This window comes from Periophthalmus magnuspinnatus, chromosome 23 (genome assembly GCF_009829125.3).
Source record: "Periophthalmus magnuspinnatus isolate fPerMag1 chromosome 23, fPerMag1.2.pri, whole genome shotgun sequence".
NCBI lineage: Eukaryota > Metazoa > Chordata > Actinopteri > Gobiiformes > Gobiidae > Periophthalmus > Periophthalmus magnuspinnatus.
Window position 1 is genome coordinate 6,521,237 of NC_047148.1, and position 22,922 is coordinate 6,544,158.

The window sequence follows — 22,922 nt, forward strand, 5'->3', positions numbered from 1 at the left end:
ACAAGGTATAATTATGGAGCTGATGAGAATGTCAATATATATTTTAAGGGATTTTAATTAAGAGTGATTATATGTTTAGTACTGATAGCTTTATTTATTTATTTATTTATTTATTTATTTATTTATTTATTTTATTAAAAAAGACAAAACTAAACAGAACAGAACAAAAAAATATACCAACATAACCTAACTTTTTTTTTTTTTTTTTTTTTTTTTTTTTTTTTTTATCGTCAAATGCCCACGTTTTAAAACAAAGACAAAACCAAAGAAAGCATAACAAAAAATTTTTAAAAAAGCTTAAAAAAGGTCAAAGCCAAAGACGACGCTGAACAACATTAAACTTATGTAATGCATCAGAAACATCAAACTTATATAAAATATCACAAAGCTTAAAGGCTCTTTCACTTAGAAAATAAAATAATAATAATAATAAAACAGCAGAATGCAGAGTCCCAGTTTGTAATTTAATTGGCTTGTATTCTCTGCTAGTTACTGTAGTCTGATGTGGCCTGACACAAGAAGACCAGAGAGCACAGGTGAGTCTGACAAAGGCCAGGTGAGGGGAGGGGGAAAGGACATCCACTTACAAATAGATTTAAGATAGCTTTATCAGTATTGTAGAAAATTCAACAAGGAAATCATAGCCTGACTGATACTTGTAATATAATAACACGGTAATAACATCGTCACATGTTTGCCACTGTAGGGTTGGGTGCATCAAATGTTTTAAAAGCATATTTAAAAGTCCTTTTCCCAGTAGACAGCCTGCACCATATGCTGGAGAAAGATAAGTGAAACATAAACTGCCTTTAATGTTAAAAAGCAGCATGTAACTTTCATGTGGGCACTATGAACAGTTGGTGAGTTTTATAGTGTTATCAAAGTTCACAGTGTTTCTCTTCAAAAACGTGTAGGAGGTCAGGGTCTTATCCTTCAATGAAAAACTACAATGGTTGTTGGAAGCATTTGCTTTTGAAGGATTTGGTTCCTTTTAATAAAAACTGCATTCGCTGTACCCTACCCCCTATAAGTATACGTGGACTATAGTGATGTGACATTTGTGAATGAGCAGGCTCTTTTGAATGGTTTCTTAATGTGAATGGCTGGAGCCTGATCTTTCTTTCTAATTTGTCTGCATTTTTACACTTTTAAATAAGCTGAAACAAAACAAAACTATATTCCTGAAAAAAAATTTTCTTAGATTTTTTATAAGTTTAAAGGGTAAACACACTCCCACTCTCAGTTAAATATAAACAAGATCCAGCTTTTTAATGGAACTTTAACTGGAGAGTATTAAAACTGACTGGACACAGCACTTTAAACAAAACATTAAACAGTATCTTGGTCCAGAGTAGGAGAAGGAGAATTGATGGAGACACTGGTGTACCTGAAGGAGACCTACCTAGGCAAGGGTAGAACATGCAAACTCTGCCACACGTGCTGTTAATCCAATTCATGTTGCTTTTATTTGCAACATTTCAAGGGCTTTTTTCTATTCAAAAGTTACTGAAATTGTTAATCGCTATGATATAGTAGTTCTAATTTTTTCATCTTTCTGAAACCCATGGATAGCCGAGATACTCTTCTCTGAGAATAAAAAAGAAGCCAGAAGTCACTCTTTACATTAATCCCTACGCAAACAAATGAGCCGTTTCTTCTGCAATGGCATCTGAAATAAAATGGAGTAACATGCCTGAAACTGTGGTTGTGTAACATAATCATTTTATACAAGTTTGGTGAAGTGTTACTGAAGAGTTGGTGCATTGCCTTTAGCTTTTAAATCAGATGAGTAATATTGACAGATCTTGGCGCCTGCTGGCCTTCTGCTTACGCAACAACAACAAATAATCAAATCTCAAATCGTCTTAAAGGCAGATATGGAGATGATTTATCTTTTCATTTTTTTTTTTTTTTTTTCTTTTATGAAACCGAGCCCAAACTGTTGATCTGTAGTTGTGCGTCTCTGAGTGTTTCGAATGGTGCCCCGCCTGTGCCTCCTGTGGTCTCCTGTGTCATTAAGAGTGAGAGAGAAGGCTGGATCTCATTTAGCAGCTGTTGGATTGAAAACGGAGGAGCCTTGTGTAGAAGACAAGGAAACTGCACCAACATAGTGTGAATACTATATCACCACCTTAAAACTGCATTTAGTACTTAGAGCTGGTATTTCTTACAGGTCATTGTCAAATATATAGTCACTGTGTATATTTTCAGCCCCTCTGACCATCAAAAACACTCACACACACACACACTACATTCATACTAGGCAATGTGAGTGAAATGTCTTGCCTAAGGACACAATGAAAAGTTTTTGCCACTGGCGTCCCACTGTGGCCCCTAGAATTCCCACTGGTGTCCTACTGTAACTTACACATGCAAAGGCCCATTTGAAGCAGTCCAGTCGCTCCTTCATTAACTTGTCCTGTGTTATAATATCCCAAGATTCTGACACTCATCCTCCTGTTCACCTGATGCAATCTGCAGAAACACAGACTGCAGTATTCTTCCTGTTAGCGCCGCTTTAAACAGACAGTCCCGTTTAGGTGTCTCAAGGCCACATTGCATTTTCTTGCACAATGCTGATTAACGTTGCATCTTGGCTTAAAAGATCTCATGACTCAAACGTTTGCGGTACCTTTGCGGGAATGATGCCTAAAAGGTGGCACGTAAAAATCCTGAACCATGTTTTTTTCTTCGAGATGCACTGAGTAACGTTTCCATTAGTTTTTTTTGTTTTGTTTTTTTGTGGTTTGACTGGAGGGTTTCCCAGTCTGGCATTAAATTTAATTTTGTAGCATTTATTTCATTACTGGTGAATAACATGCATTCTTACAGTGAACGGGGTCACCTATCCGCAAATCTGACCTGTTTCTTGGCCTGGTGGCATCAACTTCAGGTCTCAATAGACATAGACACTTTTAATGCCACACTGTTGAACATTTTTGGCAAAACATTAACATCATGGAGACACAGTAGGATCCACTGAATAACTTTATGCAGTGCACCTTTAACTATGTGCAACCTCTATATTTCTCTTCAAAATATCTATTGAAACCTTAGCATCTGTCTATACTCATAAATCTGAAGTTACTATTATATTATTTCTTTGACTAGCCATAGTTTTATACTGTACTTGTTTATTTCCACATCACTCTTTCATCATTATGTGCCAGATGTGCTTATCCTATTTGCTTTACGTGGGGTTTACTGTTTTTAGAGTGAATCTGCAGGAGTAGCGTGGACAGATTCTGTACTCACATGCAATACTACAAGCCAAAATGCCAATTGAGTATACATGTAAATAAATAGATAGCTTCAATGCAATGAATAATGAACAGTCATTAGGGATAAATGCACATCGCTAAACATATTAATAAATCTCTATTTAATGACATCCTTGTTTTACGTAGAGTTGTGTTTATGCTAATGAATGTCTAATTGCTCTTTATTTATGGGCTATTAGCATAATTAGCTTTCTGATTATAGTGGAACATTAGGCTGCCGGGCTAAGGTCTGTTGTTGATGGACTAAATGCTATGTTGTTGACACTGACACACGCCGTTGATTTGCCGTACTGATCAAGGTTTTGCACGGCTAAATATCTGACTTTTATTTTGGTGCCATGTTGTTTATGTTGCATCATTATTCTGCAGCCCTGAACTGCAGTTTGCCCCGATGCGCTGGGAGCAATCTGCAAAACGATGCTCACTTTGACTGTGACACAGTAATTGGTGTCATTTTGTAATGATCTTTATGGTGAATGAAATCTCCAGGGTCCAGCCAGTGCTAATGCTTATATGAAAAGTTTAAACGGTTAAACAGATCATGGGCTGTGCGAGTACTGAACAAAATTATCACCTGCTTGTCAATCTAGATGGTACATATTCTTCCAGCTTTACAGGTATTTTACTCAAAATACTAGGAAAAACATTCATTCTTTATCAGAGCTGGGTTGCCTGTTCACAGATCTGACCTGCAACTTGGTTTATAGTCATTTGCTTGTCTCTGTGGTGACAGACAGTGTAATATTTAATGTGTTTAGCTCAGAGCTGACACCTTTTGTTGTTCTTCTAACTGGTTGTGTTGTTGTTAAAGTAACTGCTTTTGTCGGTGTCACTTTGTTGCTATGCCGAACAAGTTAATGTGAAGGTTTTATTCGTCAGTTACTAGTTTGGTTTGGCGACTGGCTCTAGTGAGTTGAGATTCCTGTTGTTTTGTCCTTGTTTTGTCCTTGTTTTGGCGTGGGTTACGGCCTACAGTGGCCCTTGTGTTCCGCAAATAACAACAGAAGAAATCTGGCGTCTTTCCTTATACCAGAATGCTAGAGTATGTTTAATGCCATACTGTGGAACATTTCAGATAAAGCAATATCATCTCCATAGAGACAGCATGTGGTGTGGCTCTACCAGAAAAATTACAGTGCACTATCAGACTCTTAAATGCATGCAAAAGAAAATTTGACTATCTAGTACTTCGAGTAGTATTTATAATATTTGTGGAAAGTTCATCCATTTAGTAGAAATATTTGTGTAAAATATCTTATCTTGTGTGCCCATTTAAAGAAGGACATAGTGGTGATACCGGACTGATTTTTTTACCTCTTCCAACATCCTTTAGATGTTGTGAAAAGCGTATTGACTGGTGCTGAGGCAAGTTTAGCCTTTAGCACATTTAGCACATTTAAGCGGCGCCCGTCCATTAGCTTCCCGCTCACAGCCGCATGCCTTCACAGAGGTCGGGCGCACGAGGTAGTGAGTCAGCTTTGGTTCCCTCTCAAATCCATCAATGGGTTAGTCAGTCTGTAAGTTCAATGAGCGCAAAACATTACACTTTGTATTACTTTTAATACTTGTCTTCTCTCTACTTTCCACTACATTAATGCATCTTCTTTTACTTACTTTTCTCTGCTCTCAAAAAGCCTGATTTGTAAAGCCACAGTAGCAGCACGGTCATGTGACAAAATGACTAAATGTTAAAAAAGGTCAATCAATTTAGCAATAAAAACCTGCTAATTAGCATTAATAATCGACAGGCTACTGAACCAAGTTGCTTCTAGCGTTTTTGAAATAGCGCTGCAATTATTGTCCATTATTTTGCATTTTAATTGTACAACTTACTGTCTCATTTGTTCCATCGGTTGTACTATGAATGTAAAAACTGAAATAGCATGGTAAAGTGCTTCTGATAAACAGTACTACAGATCATCCCGGACTAAAGGATAAGCCTAATTTGGCTGGTTTTAAGTTAATGGAGAGAATCGAAGAACCAGGGAAAAACCCATACAGCCAGCTGCCATCCATTGCCCAGTATAATTCCAATAATTAAATGGAGCGGAATGTTTTCTGTGCTTAAAACTTTTAATGTGGTCTTAGATTTTAGTTTCAGTCTTAGTCTCATCTTGGCGATAAACGAGTTATTTCTAAAGCAGTGTGCCTGAAAGTGTATCAACAGTGCTACTGACGCACATTGTATAGTGAAGGGTAAGTACATGCTTTATTGTGTTGTTCCTCATATGGCATTGAACTTATCTATTGCTATGGAGAAATGTGGAGAGGCAAACCTGCTTAAAAATACAGACGTGGACCCTCAATCAGAAAGGTTACAGAGTACACTTTGGCCAAACTGCTTTGTCAATGCCTGATCTAGTCAGATTTCAAAAACTAAGCAGGGCTGGACCTAGTTAGTATTTGGACGGGAGACTGCTGGGAATACAGACGCCGCAGTGGGGTACCAGTGGTAAAATAAATAAATAAAACATAATAAATAAATAAATAAATAAATAAATGTCAATTGTTTGCCATTTCACCCACATTGCCTAGTATGAATGTGGTGTGTGAGTGTTGACAGTCGGAGTGGCCAATGGCGCAGATTGGCAGCCTCATTTCCGTCACTCTACCCCAGGACAGTTGTGGTTACAATAGTATCTTACCAACATGGAGTGTGGAGAGAATAAATAATAATTAAAAAAATTAAAAAAAACTGTCAAGCAATTTTGAGCAGCTGGAAAAGCACTGATGCATTGTTATTATCATTATTATTGCCATACAAAATAAATATATTAGACTAGCAGCAGTAGATAAAACAATTGCAGCAGAAAATGAATGGCAACAGGCCATTGTATCGAAATTACAAGTTTGGGTATCACACTCCAAATAAAGAATGCACAGTGTTATTAGTTATAATTGATGTGCGTCTGGATGCATCAAGGTAGTTTTATTTTTGCCCTGTTGTCTCTCATGAGCTTATTGTGCTAATGAGGTGTTACCGTTCCCTCTGCATGAATGGGGTTTGTGAGGTTATTTGCATGTTTGTGTATCTGTGCTCAAACAGACACCAAGGCCAAATGCAAATCCAAATTCATGTTTCAATGCCAGCTCAAGAGCTTAAACTTTAGTCTGCAGCAGTCATTAATTACACAGTGCTGATCAGAAGAGGCGGTACATGTAGGTCACACTGTGTTTCCGAGGCGAGAGAGGGGAGTAAATTATTACGTTGAAAATGCTACTAGGGGTTCTTGAATAAATACTTTTTTCCACTTTCAAGACACTTAAAGGAACTACTCACCCATTCACACATTCATACGCCAGTGTATGCAGACATTGGGGGCAAGGTGGGGAAAGTCGTGTCTTGCCCAAGGACACAATAACAACATTCATCTGTGGGAGCTTGATTTGCAGATCTGTGGGTTCATAGTTTAGAGATACAAAATGATGGCGCCTTCACTCATTGATAGAACACAGTTACATCCTGTTTAAAATGTGCATTTCAGAGCCTTGATCTTCACTGTGATGATAACAATATGATATCACTTACATACTATATCGTCCTAGGAATCAAACCAACATCCAATCTTTATCGCCATAACATTTAGTGACATATATGACTTGAATAGAAACATTTTTGAACATTAGCCCCGAAATATCTGTACATTTTGAGTAAGGTTAAGGTACATTTTATTATGCCCTTAGGAAAATGTGTCTGCAGTTGACTCATCTGTTAACGCCACGGGGTAATCTGTGAGGAGGAGTGGGCACCGCAGCCAGGGGGACCTATCTCCAGATCTTGAGTGCTAACCCACTTATTACCCAGTTCACGTTACATATCTTCTCTATTTTATACAGTCTGACAATCACATAACACCTCTTCATATCAGTACATTAAGACCATATCCATTGTGGCATTCCTCTGGTACAAGGTAAAAAAAAAGAATCAAGTACTGCGGATGGGATTACGCTTTCTGTTCCATGTACAAGGAAACACCATTATCAGAGGTTGAGAGGATGTAAAGAGGAACATGCTGTTCTTTGTCTCTGAGGGTGACAATGGACTCCCATTGGCTGAACGAGATCTGTGATTTCTCCAACACTCTTGACTTAACTTGATTCTGTTTTTGTGTTTTTTTGTTTTGTTTTAGAGTTTACCTGGTCTGTATTGTGAGGGTAACCAGTATTCCTGTGCGTTAGTGTCTTGCCATTACATTAAGCAGCTCGTACATGTTTTACAATAAAGTATAACACGAGAAAGGTCAAATTTGAGGCATTGTTTTTTTTGCATGTGTGTTCTTGCATAAAAAAACAAAACAATTTCCAACTACAAGTGTTTTCTTTGAACAGTGTTTGTACAGTTGCCTTGGATCCAAAATAGCCAAGCCACTTTATTTATATAGGACAATTAAAAACAATTGTACCAAAGTGCTTCACAGGCAGGAAAACTAAACATAATGCAGTACAAATATATAAAAACAACAAACAGACATTTGCATTAACAAGACAAAGTAAAATATTAGCACTAGTTACAAGCCAGATAATAGAGATGGGTCTTTAAGAGTTTTAAAATGTGGCATTCTTTACATAAATCGGGAGCTTGCTCAAACGTTTCAGGGCTTTGACAGAGAAGGCCCTATTGTCTTTGGGTGGAGGAACATTCAGTAAGTGCCTTTAGACTGATCTGACGGGCAGGGAACCAGGGGATCAGACAGGTAACATGGGGCAGCATCGTTAAAAACAAATAGTACAATTTAAAAATGTATGGTAAACTTCACTGGCTTTAGTACCTGTTAACAACCTGGTCATCACATCACACAGTTACACACACAATACACACTTAAATGCTTTACAAAGATATGAGTCTGATCACGTTTTCAGATTAGTGCGGTGGACAAGTGAATTAGCAAATCAGGGAAACGTATCAAAACAGTCTGCTTATGAGGAAAAAAGAAAGGACAAATATATCACAGGGAAGTTAAGAAACAGCACGGATTTTTGCAGAATCAGTGAGCAAAGCAGTAAACTCTGAGGTTAGAAAAATGTCGTTTTATTTATTTCACATGTCTCACTGCGCCAAAAAGAGGAAAAAATACAAAACACGTATCTGACTACATGATAATTTTTTGTCTGGCTTGAGGCACAACAGAGGGCGAGGGGACCAGACTGATATCCATCTGTCTGAGATATCAATCTAGATTTACCAGGGAACTTGTTCAGTGGAATATATTGGAATAATGAAACCAGAAAATATGATCTAATCTAATAAAAATAATCTAATAAAAAAATAAGTCATTCTGGAAAACTGAATGGTCTGAATATGCACGTATTAAGATTAGATTACCAGGGGTGATGGGTGCATACTGACTATATTTCATCATCCAAAAAACATTATTTATTTTGTTATTGATCTTTTTATCCATGTCTCTTTCTTTCACAATCCCTCAGGTCTGGAGAAGGTTGGTCGTGATTCCAGTTATGAGCAGGAGGGGAAAGTGCAGTTTGTGATGGACGCGGTGTACGCCATGGCCCATGCTCTGCACCGAATGCACCGCGAGCTCTGTTATGGTTACCCAGGTTTGTGCCCACGTATGGCCAACAACATCGACGGCAAAGAGCTCCTCAACCACATCAGGGCTGTCCGATTCAATGGTGAGTTTTAACTTTTACACTTTCACTTTCAGCCACTACTTCTTTCTTTCCTCTATTTATGTATGTACGGAAAACACTCAGCCACCAGGTTAGAGTAAAGAGATTCATGGTTCAAACCCAGTTCTCAGTGTTGTTGTATATTGTAAGACGCTTCCATCCACAAATCTGTATGTTGGTGTATGAACAGTGAGTGGCTCAGTAATCAGTATTTATTCTTATTTATTTATTTTTTGCATATAATCTAAAATCCTATGAATTATTGACATATAAAAAGCAGTGTTGTCATGATACTACAATTTAAAACTCAATTTTGATACTTATTTTCTAATTGTATTTATTTCTAAAAGAGACAGCACATTTTAATGAACATTTTAAAATGTAAATATGTAAAGAATATTTACATATTTATTTATTAATTTCCATCTTCAGTCCCTCAGCAGGTTGATCACATTGTACAGGACAGAGAAACAAACAGCAACAATCACACAAATGCAACTGGAACACACAAGCACACTCACTATACATACAGCACACTCACTATACATACAACACACTCACTATACACACAGCACACTCACTATACGTACAACACACTCACTATACGTACAACACACTCACTATACGTACAACACACTCACTATACGTACAACACTCTCACTATACGTACAACACTCTCACTATACGTACAACACTCTCACTATACGTACAACACACTCACTATACGTACAACACACTCACTATACGTACAACACACTCACTATACGTACAACACACTCACTATACGTACAACACACTCATTATACATACAACACACTCACTACCGTAAATTTCGGATTATAAGCCGCTACTTTTTTTCCACGCTTTGAACCCTGCGGCTTGTACAGCAGTGCGGCTTATTTATGGATTTTTTACTGGATAACGGCCCCTGGGTTTTATTTTCACGGACAAGCCTTCTACACGTGGCAGATAAATATGGCAAAAACAACTTAAGTGCATTAAAAAAATACAACTCACCAAACCGCTGCATCAGAGGGAGCCCTGCGCTGATTATGTGATTATGTCTACTCTGCTCCGCAGTTTCTTTCAAAAACTCTAAAGGCGTATCGTTTAATCCCAGGTGCTTATTCTCCATGTGCCAAAGCAGTTTTGAAGGTTTCATTGCCTTATTTGCTTTTCCCGTATGTTACGTAGAGCGGACTGCGCGTGAGTCACCTGCAGCGACAAACCCAGATTTTAAGTAGGCATTGTCTGTTAAATTTATCTTTCTTTTTCTTGGAGGTGTAGTCTCCTCTTCTGGCTCCTCAGTTGTCCTTTTCCCCTTTGTTAAAAGCTCTCCAAAGACTTTTGTTTTGGCTCATTTTCACTCGCTTGTGGCTCTACTTTTGTGCGTCGTGTCTGATGTGTTATACGTGATACGTCACCGCGGAGACAAGAGCAGATAATATACTTGCTACTACATCAAATAGATTTCTGTGGTGATTTCCAGCAGGATTTTCATGATACATCTATGGACGAGCTTATTAGTGTGTCATTAGGGACGGGCGAAAGTTGCTCCTGACCCCTGTGCGCACAGCGTCTGAAAATCAGGGCTCTTTACGCAGGACTGTGAGCTGTGTCTGTGTCTGTGAGACGTGAGCGGTGTTTGTTTTGAACATTGTTCCGCGAGTGTGACGCTTATTTTGAGCAACGAAAAATAAGAAAATATAATTTTATTTTAAGATCATAATAATCTTCCAATTTAAACTACAACAAAAAAGAGCTAACACAAATAAAATACACTTCAGCCACGCAGAGCCGCAGTATAAGGCTGAAAGAGGCGCATACGGCTCCGGAGCCGCGGGTTGCCGACTCCTGAAATAGAGCCACTGCACGTAAGCTCGACATCAATGAATCCAACTTGGTCAATGTAAAAGACGACAAAAGTTTTCAGAGGAAATAAAAGCAGATTTTCCGTTTTGGTGCAGTTTTATTTTCTAAACCTGCAGATGTGTTCATCCCGTGTTGATGTCGTGTTGGTTCCAATTTTCAGGCAAAGTTAAAAAAAAGCGTGTCAGTGCACCGTCTTTCTGTGTAAATATCTCATGTTACAATATGAAAACCTGCGGCTTTTATTCAGGTGCGGCTTATATATGTACAAAATTGATTTTCTCTTCAAATTTAGCTGGTGCGGCTTTTAATCAGGTGCGCTCTGTAGTCCGAAATTTACGGTATATATACAACACACTCACTATATGTACAAGTTTATTTGACGTGATAAGTTAAAAGTCAAACCAACAACGCCTCAATATAAAATTGTCATGTTGTTATCCATGGTCACATGCTGCTGTTTTAAAGTTTTTGAAAATGCTGCAGTGTTGTGTCTCACATATGAGCAGCAGTGTGTTCCACATCTGACCTGCTCCATAAGCAAAGAGAACTGTCCAGAAGCACTTTCCCTAAACAGCACAGTGCAGTCACCTCTAGAACCTGCTCATGTTGTCTGGTTTGAATCTTTTTTCACAAATTCCCTAAGAGGAAGTGGAGCGAGATTGTTAAAAAATGTGTATACCAAAATTAAATCTGCATATTTAATTGTTATGTCCCATTAAAGAAGTTTGTATTTGTCAGGTATTCTACAGTAATGATAATTAGTGAGCTTTTTGTCTAAAACTTGCTTGAGTGCTTTTTTATAAATAGTTTCAGCTAATTTAAGAGTAGTTTTGCTTGGCAGGGTCCATCTTGTAAGGCAATAATTTAGGTGAGGGAAAAATCATTGAATATCAATACATAGTTGCACAGTTTGTTGCTAGATGATTCCTTGACAATAATGCACATATTTGAAAAATTATATTTGAGATTATTCACGTTTTTTTTTTTCTTTTTGTGACATCTTTGAAGAAAGAGAAAAAAAGCCCTGGGTTCAGTGTAACTTCCAGATACTTAAATTCTTGGACTATAGTACTTTCAGTTTTGTTCCAAGCACACATCCATCTGGGTCTATATCCATGCCAGGCTTTTTAAAAAAAAAAAAAAAAAAAAACATCTAAGGAGCCCCGCAAAAGACATTTGCGAAATATAATATTAACGCGTGGCCACGAGATAATATCACGTTCTCACACGATATTATCTTGAGGCAACGAGTTAATTATCACGAGGGAATGAGATAATTATCGTGAGGGAACGGGATATTTTCTTGAGGGAATGACTTAATTAAGACATGCGCAGATATCCTCATCAACTGTCTTTTGCTTAAAATATAACCGTCCAAAGCAAGCGTTGCAAATATGTCATTGTAGCTCATCCCCAGCATTTTTATTTTTTAAGTTAAATATCTCGTGGGCTCGTGAAAATATATGTATAGGGGGAGGGGCTTGTATGCAACTGGGACAGTCGGGACCTCAGAATCAAGCATTATTTTATGTTGGGGATGAGCTACAATGACATATTAGCAATGCTTGCTTTGGACGGTTATATTTTAAGCAAAAGACATTTGATGAGGATATCTGCGCATGTCTTAATTAAGTTGTTACCTCAAGAAAATATCGTGTGGGAACGTGATATTATCTCATGGCCACGCGTTAATATTATATTTCGGAAATGTCCTATGTGGGGCTCCGTACATACCAACTGACTTTGAGATGTTAAGATGTAGTTGGGAATTTTTAGAGTGAACAACAAAACAGCATGATCAGCGTTCATCTGACAGACTACATTAGATGGACAAATCATTCGTGTACATTCTGAATCACTGGAGTGTGGTCTCTGATTGGTTGACGCTGCACATCAAATACCAAAGGTTCAGCTTTTTCATCTCTGGCGTCTGACACTTAGAACGCGTGAACAGAAGGTTCGACGCATCAGCACTCACGATGCACTGCGTCAACGCCAGATTCACGCCGTTCTGACACTTGAAAACGTGCTGCAAAAAAACGCAGGGTGGTCAAGACGTGTGTCCAACATAGACTTTGCATGTAAATTCAACTCAACAATGTGAACACACCATTATACTTCTGATACAGCTCAGGATCATTCTAAAACTGTTCAGGAAAGGTTCATTTCTGTCCTTGTGAATGTGACTTTTTTTAGTATCAATACCTGCTCAAATTAGTATTAGTAGATTAGTATCTTCAACCCTAATAAAAACATTTGTCACTGTCAAAAAGACTTTCTTAAACGTACTTCATGAGTTTAAAACCACTGTATAAAATTGGCAACACTATGACCAAGTGAATAGCACCAGTGATGGGACTTTTGGCTAATTTATGGGATCTGAATCTTTTGGATCCACTCATTTCAAAGAGCCGTTCAAAAGACTCTTTTACTATTTACAGTATTTACATGAAAGAAAAGTGACTGACTAATTTTATCTACAAACTAATCAATAATTGTCCTTTTTCTGTATTTGACTGTATTTTGTGTATGTGGTATTTTATGTTAAATGTGACCATCAACCTGTTCAGGGACAACAGATGGAAACTAGCCTGTGGCTAAAATCTGGCATATTTACATATGTATCTTATGTTCATTAATATGCACTGTCCCTTTTCTAAATAAATAAGATTAAAAAAAAAAAAGAAAAATGACCAAGACTCAGATTTGTTTAAAATAAATGGATAAAAAGGATTAGATTTTCTTCTTTTCAAAACATATCCAGTTCCAACCATTCGAGGAATCGTTTAAAAGAGCCGACTAGTTCACAAACGTCACATCACAAAATAGCACTCATATCTCACCCCATCAATCACTAAACACACAACAAACTATATCCAAATAAATTAAATACTAATACACTCTTGCTCAAATTCTCATGTCATGTTTTCTATCAGAATAACACAAATCAACCTTAACAACTTTATATTTCAGAAATTCCATTCTGACAAATTCAATCCTCATTAAATACATACATCTCTGAGGACACACCATGATGAATACACATTTATTTTTATACTGATTTAGCCTAATCTAACTAATATAATACCTTCCTTTTTTGCAAATATATCTAATCACACACACAGTTTAATTTAGCACAGCACCAAGGACCTTTCCTCCATCCTTGTTTATGATATGAAAATTAGAGACAGTGATTTGCATGGTCTTAATATCACCAGGGACCTTTCATACTCAATGGTTAATTCACTATTTCTTTTCTGCGACATCCGCGGCTTCTGACAATTTTAAGTGGCTGGAAAACATTAGCTCATTTCCTCCTAAACACTATCAGACACTTCATTTGAATATTCTCACATTAATCTGAGTCTCCGTGGACGTACCTGCCTCTCCCTTCTCTTTTCATTTCCTGTCTCTCTCTGTCAGGTGTGGGGCTGAATACATATATGCATGACTGTGCGTGGACTCATGGAGAGCAAAAAAAAAAAAAAAAAGAGAAGTCATAAGCTGTAAGGATCAGTGCACAGGTTTTCTTTGGCAGTTTTTAGAATGTAATATTGGGGAAATTAGAATGCGATATTCGACAGGTTTTGCAATTCAGTCTCTCTCCATAAAATGTGAAGTAGTATTAGACCGTGAAAACCAATAGAGTTAGGGAGTAAACTTTTTGACCTTGTAGTAGTGTGAGATGTAGCAGTGGTAATATATGGGAGAGATTTATTGAAATTGCAGCGGTGATGGTAGAATTCATTCATTTTAGTGCGCTGGGCCGGGCTGCAGAAGGTGTGATTTGTGTGTTTATTTAAATGCACTTTTAAATACGCTTTCTGGGAAGAGGTTCACCGCTCTACCTTTACTTTACAAAGTGACACAAGAAGGCGTTTAAACTAGCTTGAATTTTTTTGGATTACAGCGGATTTTTTTGCTAAAAAGTCCTAAAAAAGTCCTTGACCTGGTGGAGTCACTTGCTTGTCCACCTGTTGATCGAAAAGTCAAGTGATTTACTGTCAAACATTCCATTCCAGGCAGAGTAATAGCATACGTAGCTACTGTAGTAACTAGTCGTAGCAGTAGAAATAGGGGTAAAGTAGTAATAGCAGTAGCGATAATGGCAATAGTTTATGTACAGCTAGAATCCAAACAACGTTTCCCAAATACTTCCAACCACCATAACCATGTCTGTCTATAAAATGTACGCTGTATTGCAAACATAAAAGATTGACTATACCATAAAAAAGTGAAGGGCCAGAGATCAAGCCTGAATATTACTTTGAATGAGAATAGGTTTTATCTGTTGTGAAAATGGGTGTTAGAAAACATTGGTATTTGCTGTTCCCTATCTTCCTCTGTCATTGTGTCAGAAACCAATTCACAAGGAAGACACTGATTGCTCTTTCTCAGTGCAGCGTGAGATTTGTGCTCAGGTGTACTTGCGTGTTATTGCGAGGACTGGAGAGGAGACAAATCATCCCCTAACTACAAGGTCACGCACATTACACCCTAGTCCTATCGCTCGCTACTGGAAGTGGCCAATATATGCAATAGTTTTTCATAGCTCTGTCGTATTTTTCTTTTTGTAGATTTTTTCTGTATAGCCAAGCAGGTTGCAAAAAGCCCAGAAATTATTTGATGTATTTATTGTTACAGTTAAGGATTATTTTAGGTGTCACAAAAGCAAAATTACAACCAAAATTCCCTCCGACCTGCTTGTTTCCATGGAGATGTTTTCTTTTTTTACTGCTTCTTCTTGCCTGGAATATGGTATTGAACAATGTATGTGTTTCAAGGTATTCAGTAATTGAATAAATGCAAGAGAAATGTGTTTAATGCCATAATGTGAAATATCCCAGGCAAAACAGAAACATCTCCACGGAAATGCGCAGGTGGCCGTGTAAGTCTTAGTAAGTGTAATCCGTGCTCCATGTGTCCATAATAGTAACAATGGCACAACTGTGGTTAAATGGCTTCTCCTTCTTTTTCAACGTTCTCCTCACGTCTGGCTGCTTTTCCTTCATTCCTTCGGGCACTGCAGTTCCACCCCATGAAGCCAAAACATCCACAGGCAAATCCTCCAGCTATATACTCCACTAACATCCAGGCTGGAGTCGAATCCCCAGGCAACGTACTATGGTCGCCCACAGCCCTTGACAGGTTGTCTAAGGATGGGTCAAAGGCAGAGGCCAACTCTAATATCTAAGTGAATATGAAAGCATGAACTGTCTTGCAGCTGCCTGGCATGCTTTGTCTGCTAGAATCTCATCAGTGTAAGTCCAAATTTTAGGGTGTTTGAAGAGGTGTGATCAAAGACTCCAAATAATGAAGATATGAATATTTGATTGCACACTCCATATACATCCTTATTATAATTCACTCCGTCTGAAATGGAGACAATGAGGATTTAATGTAGGCATGGAAAGACTTTAGATGCACTTGGAGATATTGTACATGGTTTAATATTAGACTAACTTTATTGATACACATTTACTTAGAACATATATTTACAAAACATTAAAACATTGGCAAAGAGCATCAATATTGATCATTCACTTTTGCGGTAAATGCTTCTAAGCCACACTTTTGTTGCGGTGGCACTTCCGGTTAAGCTAAAATCCCATTCATTTCAACTGAGAATTTGAGAAAAGTTTTGCTGCTAAAATCTGATATAAAGTAGGTTGATTTGTGTAAAATGTTTTATGTTCATTTGCATCGACAAATCAACAAAGCACCGATTCTCTGGAACGCTTTATAGTGCATGCAGAAGTTATTTGCTGTCCCATACGATGCCCACAGGAACTTCTGGAATAAGCTGGATAGAAGTTTGGTATAAAGAAGGAATTATTGAGTCAATATTATTAAATATTTCTTAGGTAAACAAAATGAACATAACATCTTGGCATTTTCATTTGCAATCTTCTCTTGTTTTGATACTAGTATTTTCCGTAGTTAAAAAATAAATACATAAAAAAAAAAAAAAAAAAAATAATAATAATAATAATAATAATAATAATAATAATAATAATAATAATAATAATAATAATAATAATAATAATAATAATAATAAATCATTTTTTTTCAACTGGACAACATTTCACTGTTCATCCAAGCCACTTCTTCAGTTCTGGTCAGATTACGGTGGACACTGCCTTATATCTCAATTCAATTTCAATTTTCAATTTAATATTTTATTTCATTCATTAAAACAAAACAATCCGCATAACTGCATACAGTATTACGGCTTTTGTACAATTTTTGTTAAGTATAAGTGTAAGTATATCTATCTGAAGCGAAGAGCTAACTAGACTGAAACTAGCCAACCTAGCCAACAAAGAGAAACTATAAACAATACTTAAATGTACTACTGCATTTTAAATGGTTTGCATCCTAATTATTTAATGACTTTATAAGAGCTTTCCACCACTCTCAGAGGCCAGAGTGGAGTCCTCTAAACCTAGCAACTAGCATGTTAACCATGCATTTCCTGATACTCAGACAATAAAACACTTTATTATTAGTTGCACACAGTACACAAAGGACTTAGTCTGAGCTCAATAGCTGTTTATACAATATATCTAGACAAAGGCAAGACAAATTTTGCTCAAAAACATGGAAGAAGAAATTGGGTGCCCTTCAAATAAAAAAAGGTGAGGATTTTGTGTAGTTTGTTCATGTCTAAAGGTGGAATGTCTGTCCAATTAGAAGTACTTCCTATTGATTTCTTAGGGGTTACCTTGACATTGAATTAAAGTGAAGGAGCAAAGATTGAGAAAGTGCTTGGCATTTGCTGTAGGGAACCAATGAAAACAGATTGAGATAAACTTCCCACACTACGGACCTGTCTTATTTTCATTACTCTTTGGAGATCCTTAACAATTTGGCTTTGTGGCAGATGCATGAATGAAAAGATGGGCTGAACGAGCAAATGATTTGAAGTTGGGACCATTACCATCTCGGACCAGCACCAAAAAACCTCAGCAAATTGGCAGAAAATGTGGTACTAGTAAATTAAGAAGAAACTGGGATTGTTATTGTTGTTAAGTGTAGTTTTTAGCGTTTGATGTCAAGGCCATCAACAGCATAACAAATCTGTCTTCTTTTTCTGGAGGTGATAACTAAGAGAGCACCGAAATGCAAGACCTTTTTTGTTTTAAATGATTGAACTTGTACAAAATGACAGATTGTGTTTTTGAATTGTCCATTGCCTGAATAATTGTAACACTTGTATAATTTCAGTTCTATTATTGCTGACAATTCCATGTGATTTGGTCTATTTTTGATGAGCATCGTTTAACTGTTCTGTTTATACTCTAACATTTGTTCAGCGTCCTTAGTCAACTTGTCACAGAAGTTTCATGTCAGTTTCCCTTGGCCTTCTTCTTATCAACATGATACAAACCCAGAGCCATTTAAACCTTTGAAAGCAGAAGGTAGCATACTTCAGTTGGCGATAATGCTACAATGTCTTCATGTCTATGCGTCCTGTACTGATGGAAGATCAACTTCTGCCTTAGACATCAAGAGTTGTTAGGACAACACATATTTAAAAAAAAAAAAAAAAAAAAAAAACTACAAAAAACAAAACAAAACAAATGTTTTCTCTCAGTCACACAAGCAATACACAAGGTTATTAGTTACCAACAAAATTTTAGACTTTTATGAAAAAAAAAAAAAAAAAAGTTTAGCTAGATAACATTTAGGCTATATAAGACTTTTAACCCCTTCATTATTTACATTTTCAAACATGAATGCAACCTGTAGGACATAGTAGCAAGGCAGCAAATATCTGTAAAAAACTGTAAATTGACATGCGTTAGCATGGAATTGGAACAATAGGAGGAGGTGGAGCACAATTGTAATCAATAGAGAAGAAGAAGAAGCAGACAGAAGTCACAATTAGGTTGAGTGGGTTGGATTTAGAGGGAGTTGGTTGAATAGCCGACTGACAAGTCATTTGTGGATGACAGTTCAGAGTGATTATGGTCATCAGCGAGCTTTGGCTGTGACGCAGTGAGCACAAGTTAACAGGGTGAATGCTGCACACTATCCTGGTAGGTCCAGACATTTGTTTTGTTTCTGGAGTCGATGCATGGCTTGGCAGTAAGTGTGGACTGCACCAGTATTGTCAATAAATATTTGAAATTTAAGTTGAGCAGCTATGACTTGATTGCATCATGATTAATCTCTGTAGTGTGTTGAACAACACACTACACTAGTTTGCACTAAATCATATGGTTTAAAATCTCCCATTACGGGGAGGGGTTGACTTTTTTTTAATTTTTGGCCATTTTTTGTCAAAAGATGTAAAACTACACAATGTACAACAAGCTGCATTTTGCTGCATTTTGTAGGTGTAACAGATCTTCATGAATAAATATTAAAATGCCCCAACACTTGACACTGAATCTTTCATAAGGGTCCATTATTAAGTAACTGTGCACAAACAGAAAAAGTAATAATAGGAAAAAGAACAGCCTTAAAGCTACAATGACTCTGTTCACCTTGTATTACTGTCTATATTGGTGGTAAAAGCAGGCACATTATACAATACATTCAAATGTGTTAAAGTCATACTAGAGTAGACGGTTGGTGGAATATAGACCAGTCTCATGAATATATATTGTCAGTAGACAAACTGTGGGACATTAGTAAAGAGATGTGTGGGCTATGGAACTCACAATTAAAGTACATTGAATCCAGAATGTCACTGTACCCCTTTTTTTCTTTTTTTTTTTTTTTTTTTTTCCTCAGGACTAGACGTTGAAGATGCATTGTGCCAGTGGTTCTTAACAGCAGGGATCCCCAAGGAGAGCACCTGAGTTTTCAGTAAAAATCCCAGGTGCTCTCCTTTATTTAAACATCAGTTTATTTAAATAAACTGATGTTTATTTAAATTAATGCATTCATTTAAATAAATGCATGGGTTTTTTTTATTATGTGATGTTTTTGTGAGGGCTGCAGTTTTAGACAGGAAGTCACCCCCTTGTTCACACAGTAAAAAGTTTGGAAACCACTGCAATATGCAACGTTTATGAGGAAGGTCTGCCACCTACCTGTCTCCAATGAGATGTTATGACTTTGCCTAAATTGTTCCACAATATTCTATTCAATTCATTTTATTTTTGTAACGCCCAAAATCACAACAACAGTTGTCTTGAAGGGCATTCATGTTTTGGTTGATGGGGGAAACCGGAGTACCTGGAGGAAACCCATCCAGACACGGGGAGAAACATGAAAACTCCACACAGAAAGGCCAATATGCACAGTAAATTTTCAAGTGTTAAACCAACACTTAAAGAGTAAAATTTGACACTATTTCTGAGTATATATGGTCCTTATCTGTACAGAGTAAGATTTACTCTAGCTTCAGAGTAAAAATAGTGTCAACATAAACTTATCAATCACCATGCACAAGCATGTGACTTCACTAGACCAGATTATGAGCCAAATTGGTGGAGAGGCGACCATGCTCAAAAGAATATATGTTTTTCAAAGTATTTCTGAGCAATAAAAATACCTGCAATTGAACAAGAGCAGGATGGATAAGTTTAATGGCTCGCTATGAAGTATTCTCAGCAAAGCCATCACATTTCTTTTGAGGCAAGCAAGTGGCGAACTCCCACCATAAAAGTTACATAGTGCACCTTAAAATACATACTAATTCTATTTTGTAATCTCTGCAGTACTATTCCCATTACATCGTGTTCAAAGTGTGCCATAAACAAGTGGATAATGGAGTCCTATTATCCGTAAGTGAGGGAGTTCCTTGTCAGTGTGAAACATATTTACATTCCGAGTAATGTCCACAAAGCCATCTGCAAGCACTGAGCCCATTCTGCTGGTGAGCAGCAGAGGACACATGCAGGCATTGGGCTGATTTACTCGGCTAATTCATCCCAAAGTGGCTTCCAGAGACCTCCCTAATGCTACTAGCACCATTACTCTCCTGTCCTCCTCTTTTACTTCGGCTTCTTTCTGTGCCTTGGTCTTTAATAGTAATTTTCTTGTCCACTGCGGTGTCTTAGTGTTGACTTCTGCCTTATGCTCCCCTTATGCTCCCATGAGGCTCTTCATATTGATATTGAGTTATCAGTGACCTGTCTCGAGATATACAGTATGTGCAGATATAAAAATAGATTGCTGCGTCAATGCAACAGAAGCAGTATTTTTACCAATATAAGTACACTTAAGTTAAGGTTGAGGTAAATTTTATTGTCCCTGTAGGGAATTTGGCCTCTGCATTTGACCTTTCAAAGACACCGGGCAACCTGTAGGGAGCAGTTCTTGAGTTAGAGAGAAAATTTAAAGAGCTAGAGAGTAAAGTTTCAAAAAAAGTTTCATTCAAGTGTGTAATTTCCAGCACTCTGTATAGAAATGAACTGATCTAGCTTTCTGAATCATACCAACCAAGACCAATGAGTAGACTTTCTCCATATGCTAAGATTAATTGAAGTTCAAATGTACAAAATGCAACTGATTTACATGACCTTAAACCTTAACCTTTCGGAATCTTCAAATTCCCACAGTGATATTTCAACTATTTGATCCAGTTTGAACTGAAATTATGAACTCGCCTTCTACCACTTTAACCTTGGGGAGAAAGGCGTCCACCCATAACAGTTTTGGAGATCTTTGGATGGAAATGGGCCAATTGGCTTAACCTTTGCTAATGTTGCGAACCTTGGCATGAGACGAGGGGATAAGAAGACTGTATGGAAGTCTATGGGGGTGTTAAAAGTTACAAGAGGAAGATATCAAAATAGAAAAAAAAAAAAAAACAGCTAGGAAGGGAAAGCTTTTTAGACATAATGACTTTAGAAAGAGTTATCGAGCAGAGGAGACAAAAAGTGCACAATCAGACACAATCACCAAGAGGGGAGATTGGAAACGGAAAAGGGAAGATGAACTTTTGGGCTTCCACAGAACAAAAAGAAAAAAAAAAAAGTTGGAATTGCTGCATATATAGTTATTTGGCAGCAGTGAGAAAGGTAGGCTAGTTGTATTGTAACTACGGCAGAATGAATGACCTTGAGCGGACAGCAGGAGATGGAAAACAGAGACATGTGCTGACTGGGATACTGCAAACTTTACATGAGTGCACTGACCTTGGGCTGGAACAGCACGCGCCAAGAAATGTGACTTCTTATACAGTATTGAATGTGAGATGAGAAAGAGAAATCTAAGAGTCTATCAACTTTGCAAATCCAACAGCCACCTTGAGAAAAATGTTTATAGAACTTTGATATACTACACATTTTATCAAGTCTACAGCTGATACTACAGTTAATAAATTTAGTCCAATTTGTACCTGAAAGGATGACAACTCTACAATAAGTAAATGTTTGTTACCAAATGAGAAAGGATTTAAAGGTTTGTGTCTATTTGTGCAATTTTGTGAATCAAGTTGAAATGGGCAATACCACAATCTTTGATATTTATAAGATATTAAATACTTTTGGTGGTATGTTTTGTATCTGGATTACCTGGATTATGAGTGTTGGCATTTAAAAATATATCTATACAAAAGGCTAAAATGCTGCTGGTAAAGATATTTTGATGCAAAACAATGAAGAAACTACATGTCTAAAAGCCTTAAAATGTGCATATGCTAATTAGTATAGATATTTGCGTGACTGTGTTGGAATATTGGTACCCATGTTTGTACTGAGTCAGTACTGATATATTGATAGCAGTGCTCCCATAGTAAGTTTGAACATTCCCTCTTCCACAAGACCAGCAATGTGTCAAAGGTCAGTGGTTCAATCCCAGCTCTAACCAGTAGACGTCTCAGGTACGGAACAACATCAGGGAGAGAATGCACAGGCAATGTAAAGAGTGTAGGTATCTTATTTACTAATTTATTTATTTATCTTTATTTATACAGGGAGAGACTAATTGGAGCACTCAGACTCTCCTTTTCATCTGCGCCTTGTTCAAATACAGAACAATACAAACACAACAAATACATAATACAATACCTGCACATATTTAAAACATTGAAAACAGGTGCAGGTGTGAGTATAAATGCAGATTATGCAATTGCACCTGTTTTGCAAAAAGAATATACAGAAATATATATGCACTTTACAATTTACAAAACAGAACATAAAACATATCTGTGTATTTGTATGTTTTAAATGTGTTCTAATC

General features: G+C 37.2%; 1 protein-coding gene across 2 annotated transcripts in view; it reads left to right on the forward strand.

Moving 5' to 3' along the window:
- The window catches only part of grm8a (glutamate receptor, metabotropic 8a), a 411,383-nt gene that overhangs the window by 312,043 nt on the left and 76,418 nt on the right, over nt 1-22,922 (forward strand). For both annotated transcript variants that reach the window (XM_033990109.2, XM_033990110.2), the window contains exon 7: nt 8,709-8,912. In XM_033990109.2, coding sequence (XP_033846000.2) covers nt 8,709-8,912 — 204 coding nt within the window. The remainder of the gene's footprint in view (nt 1-8,708; nt 8,913-22,922) is intronic.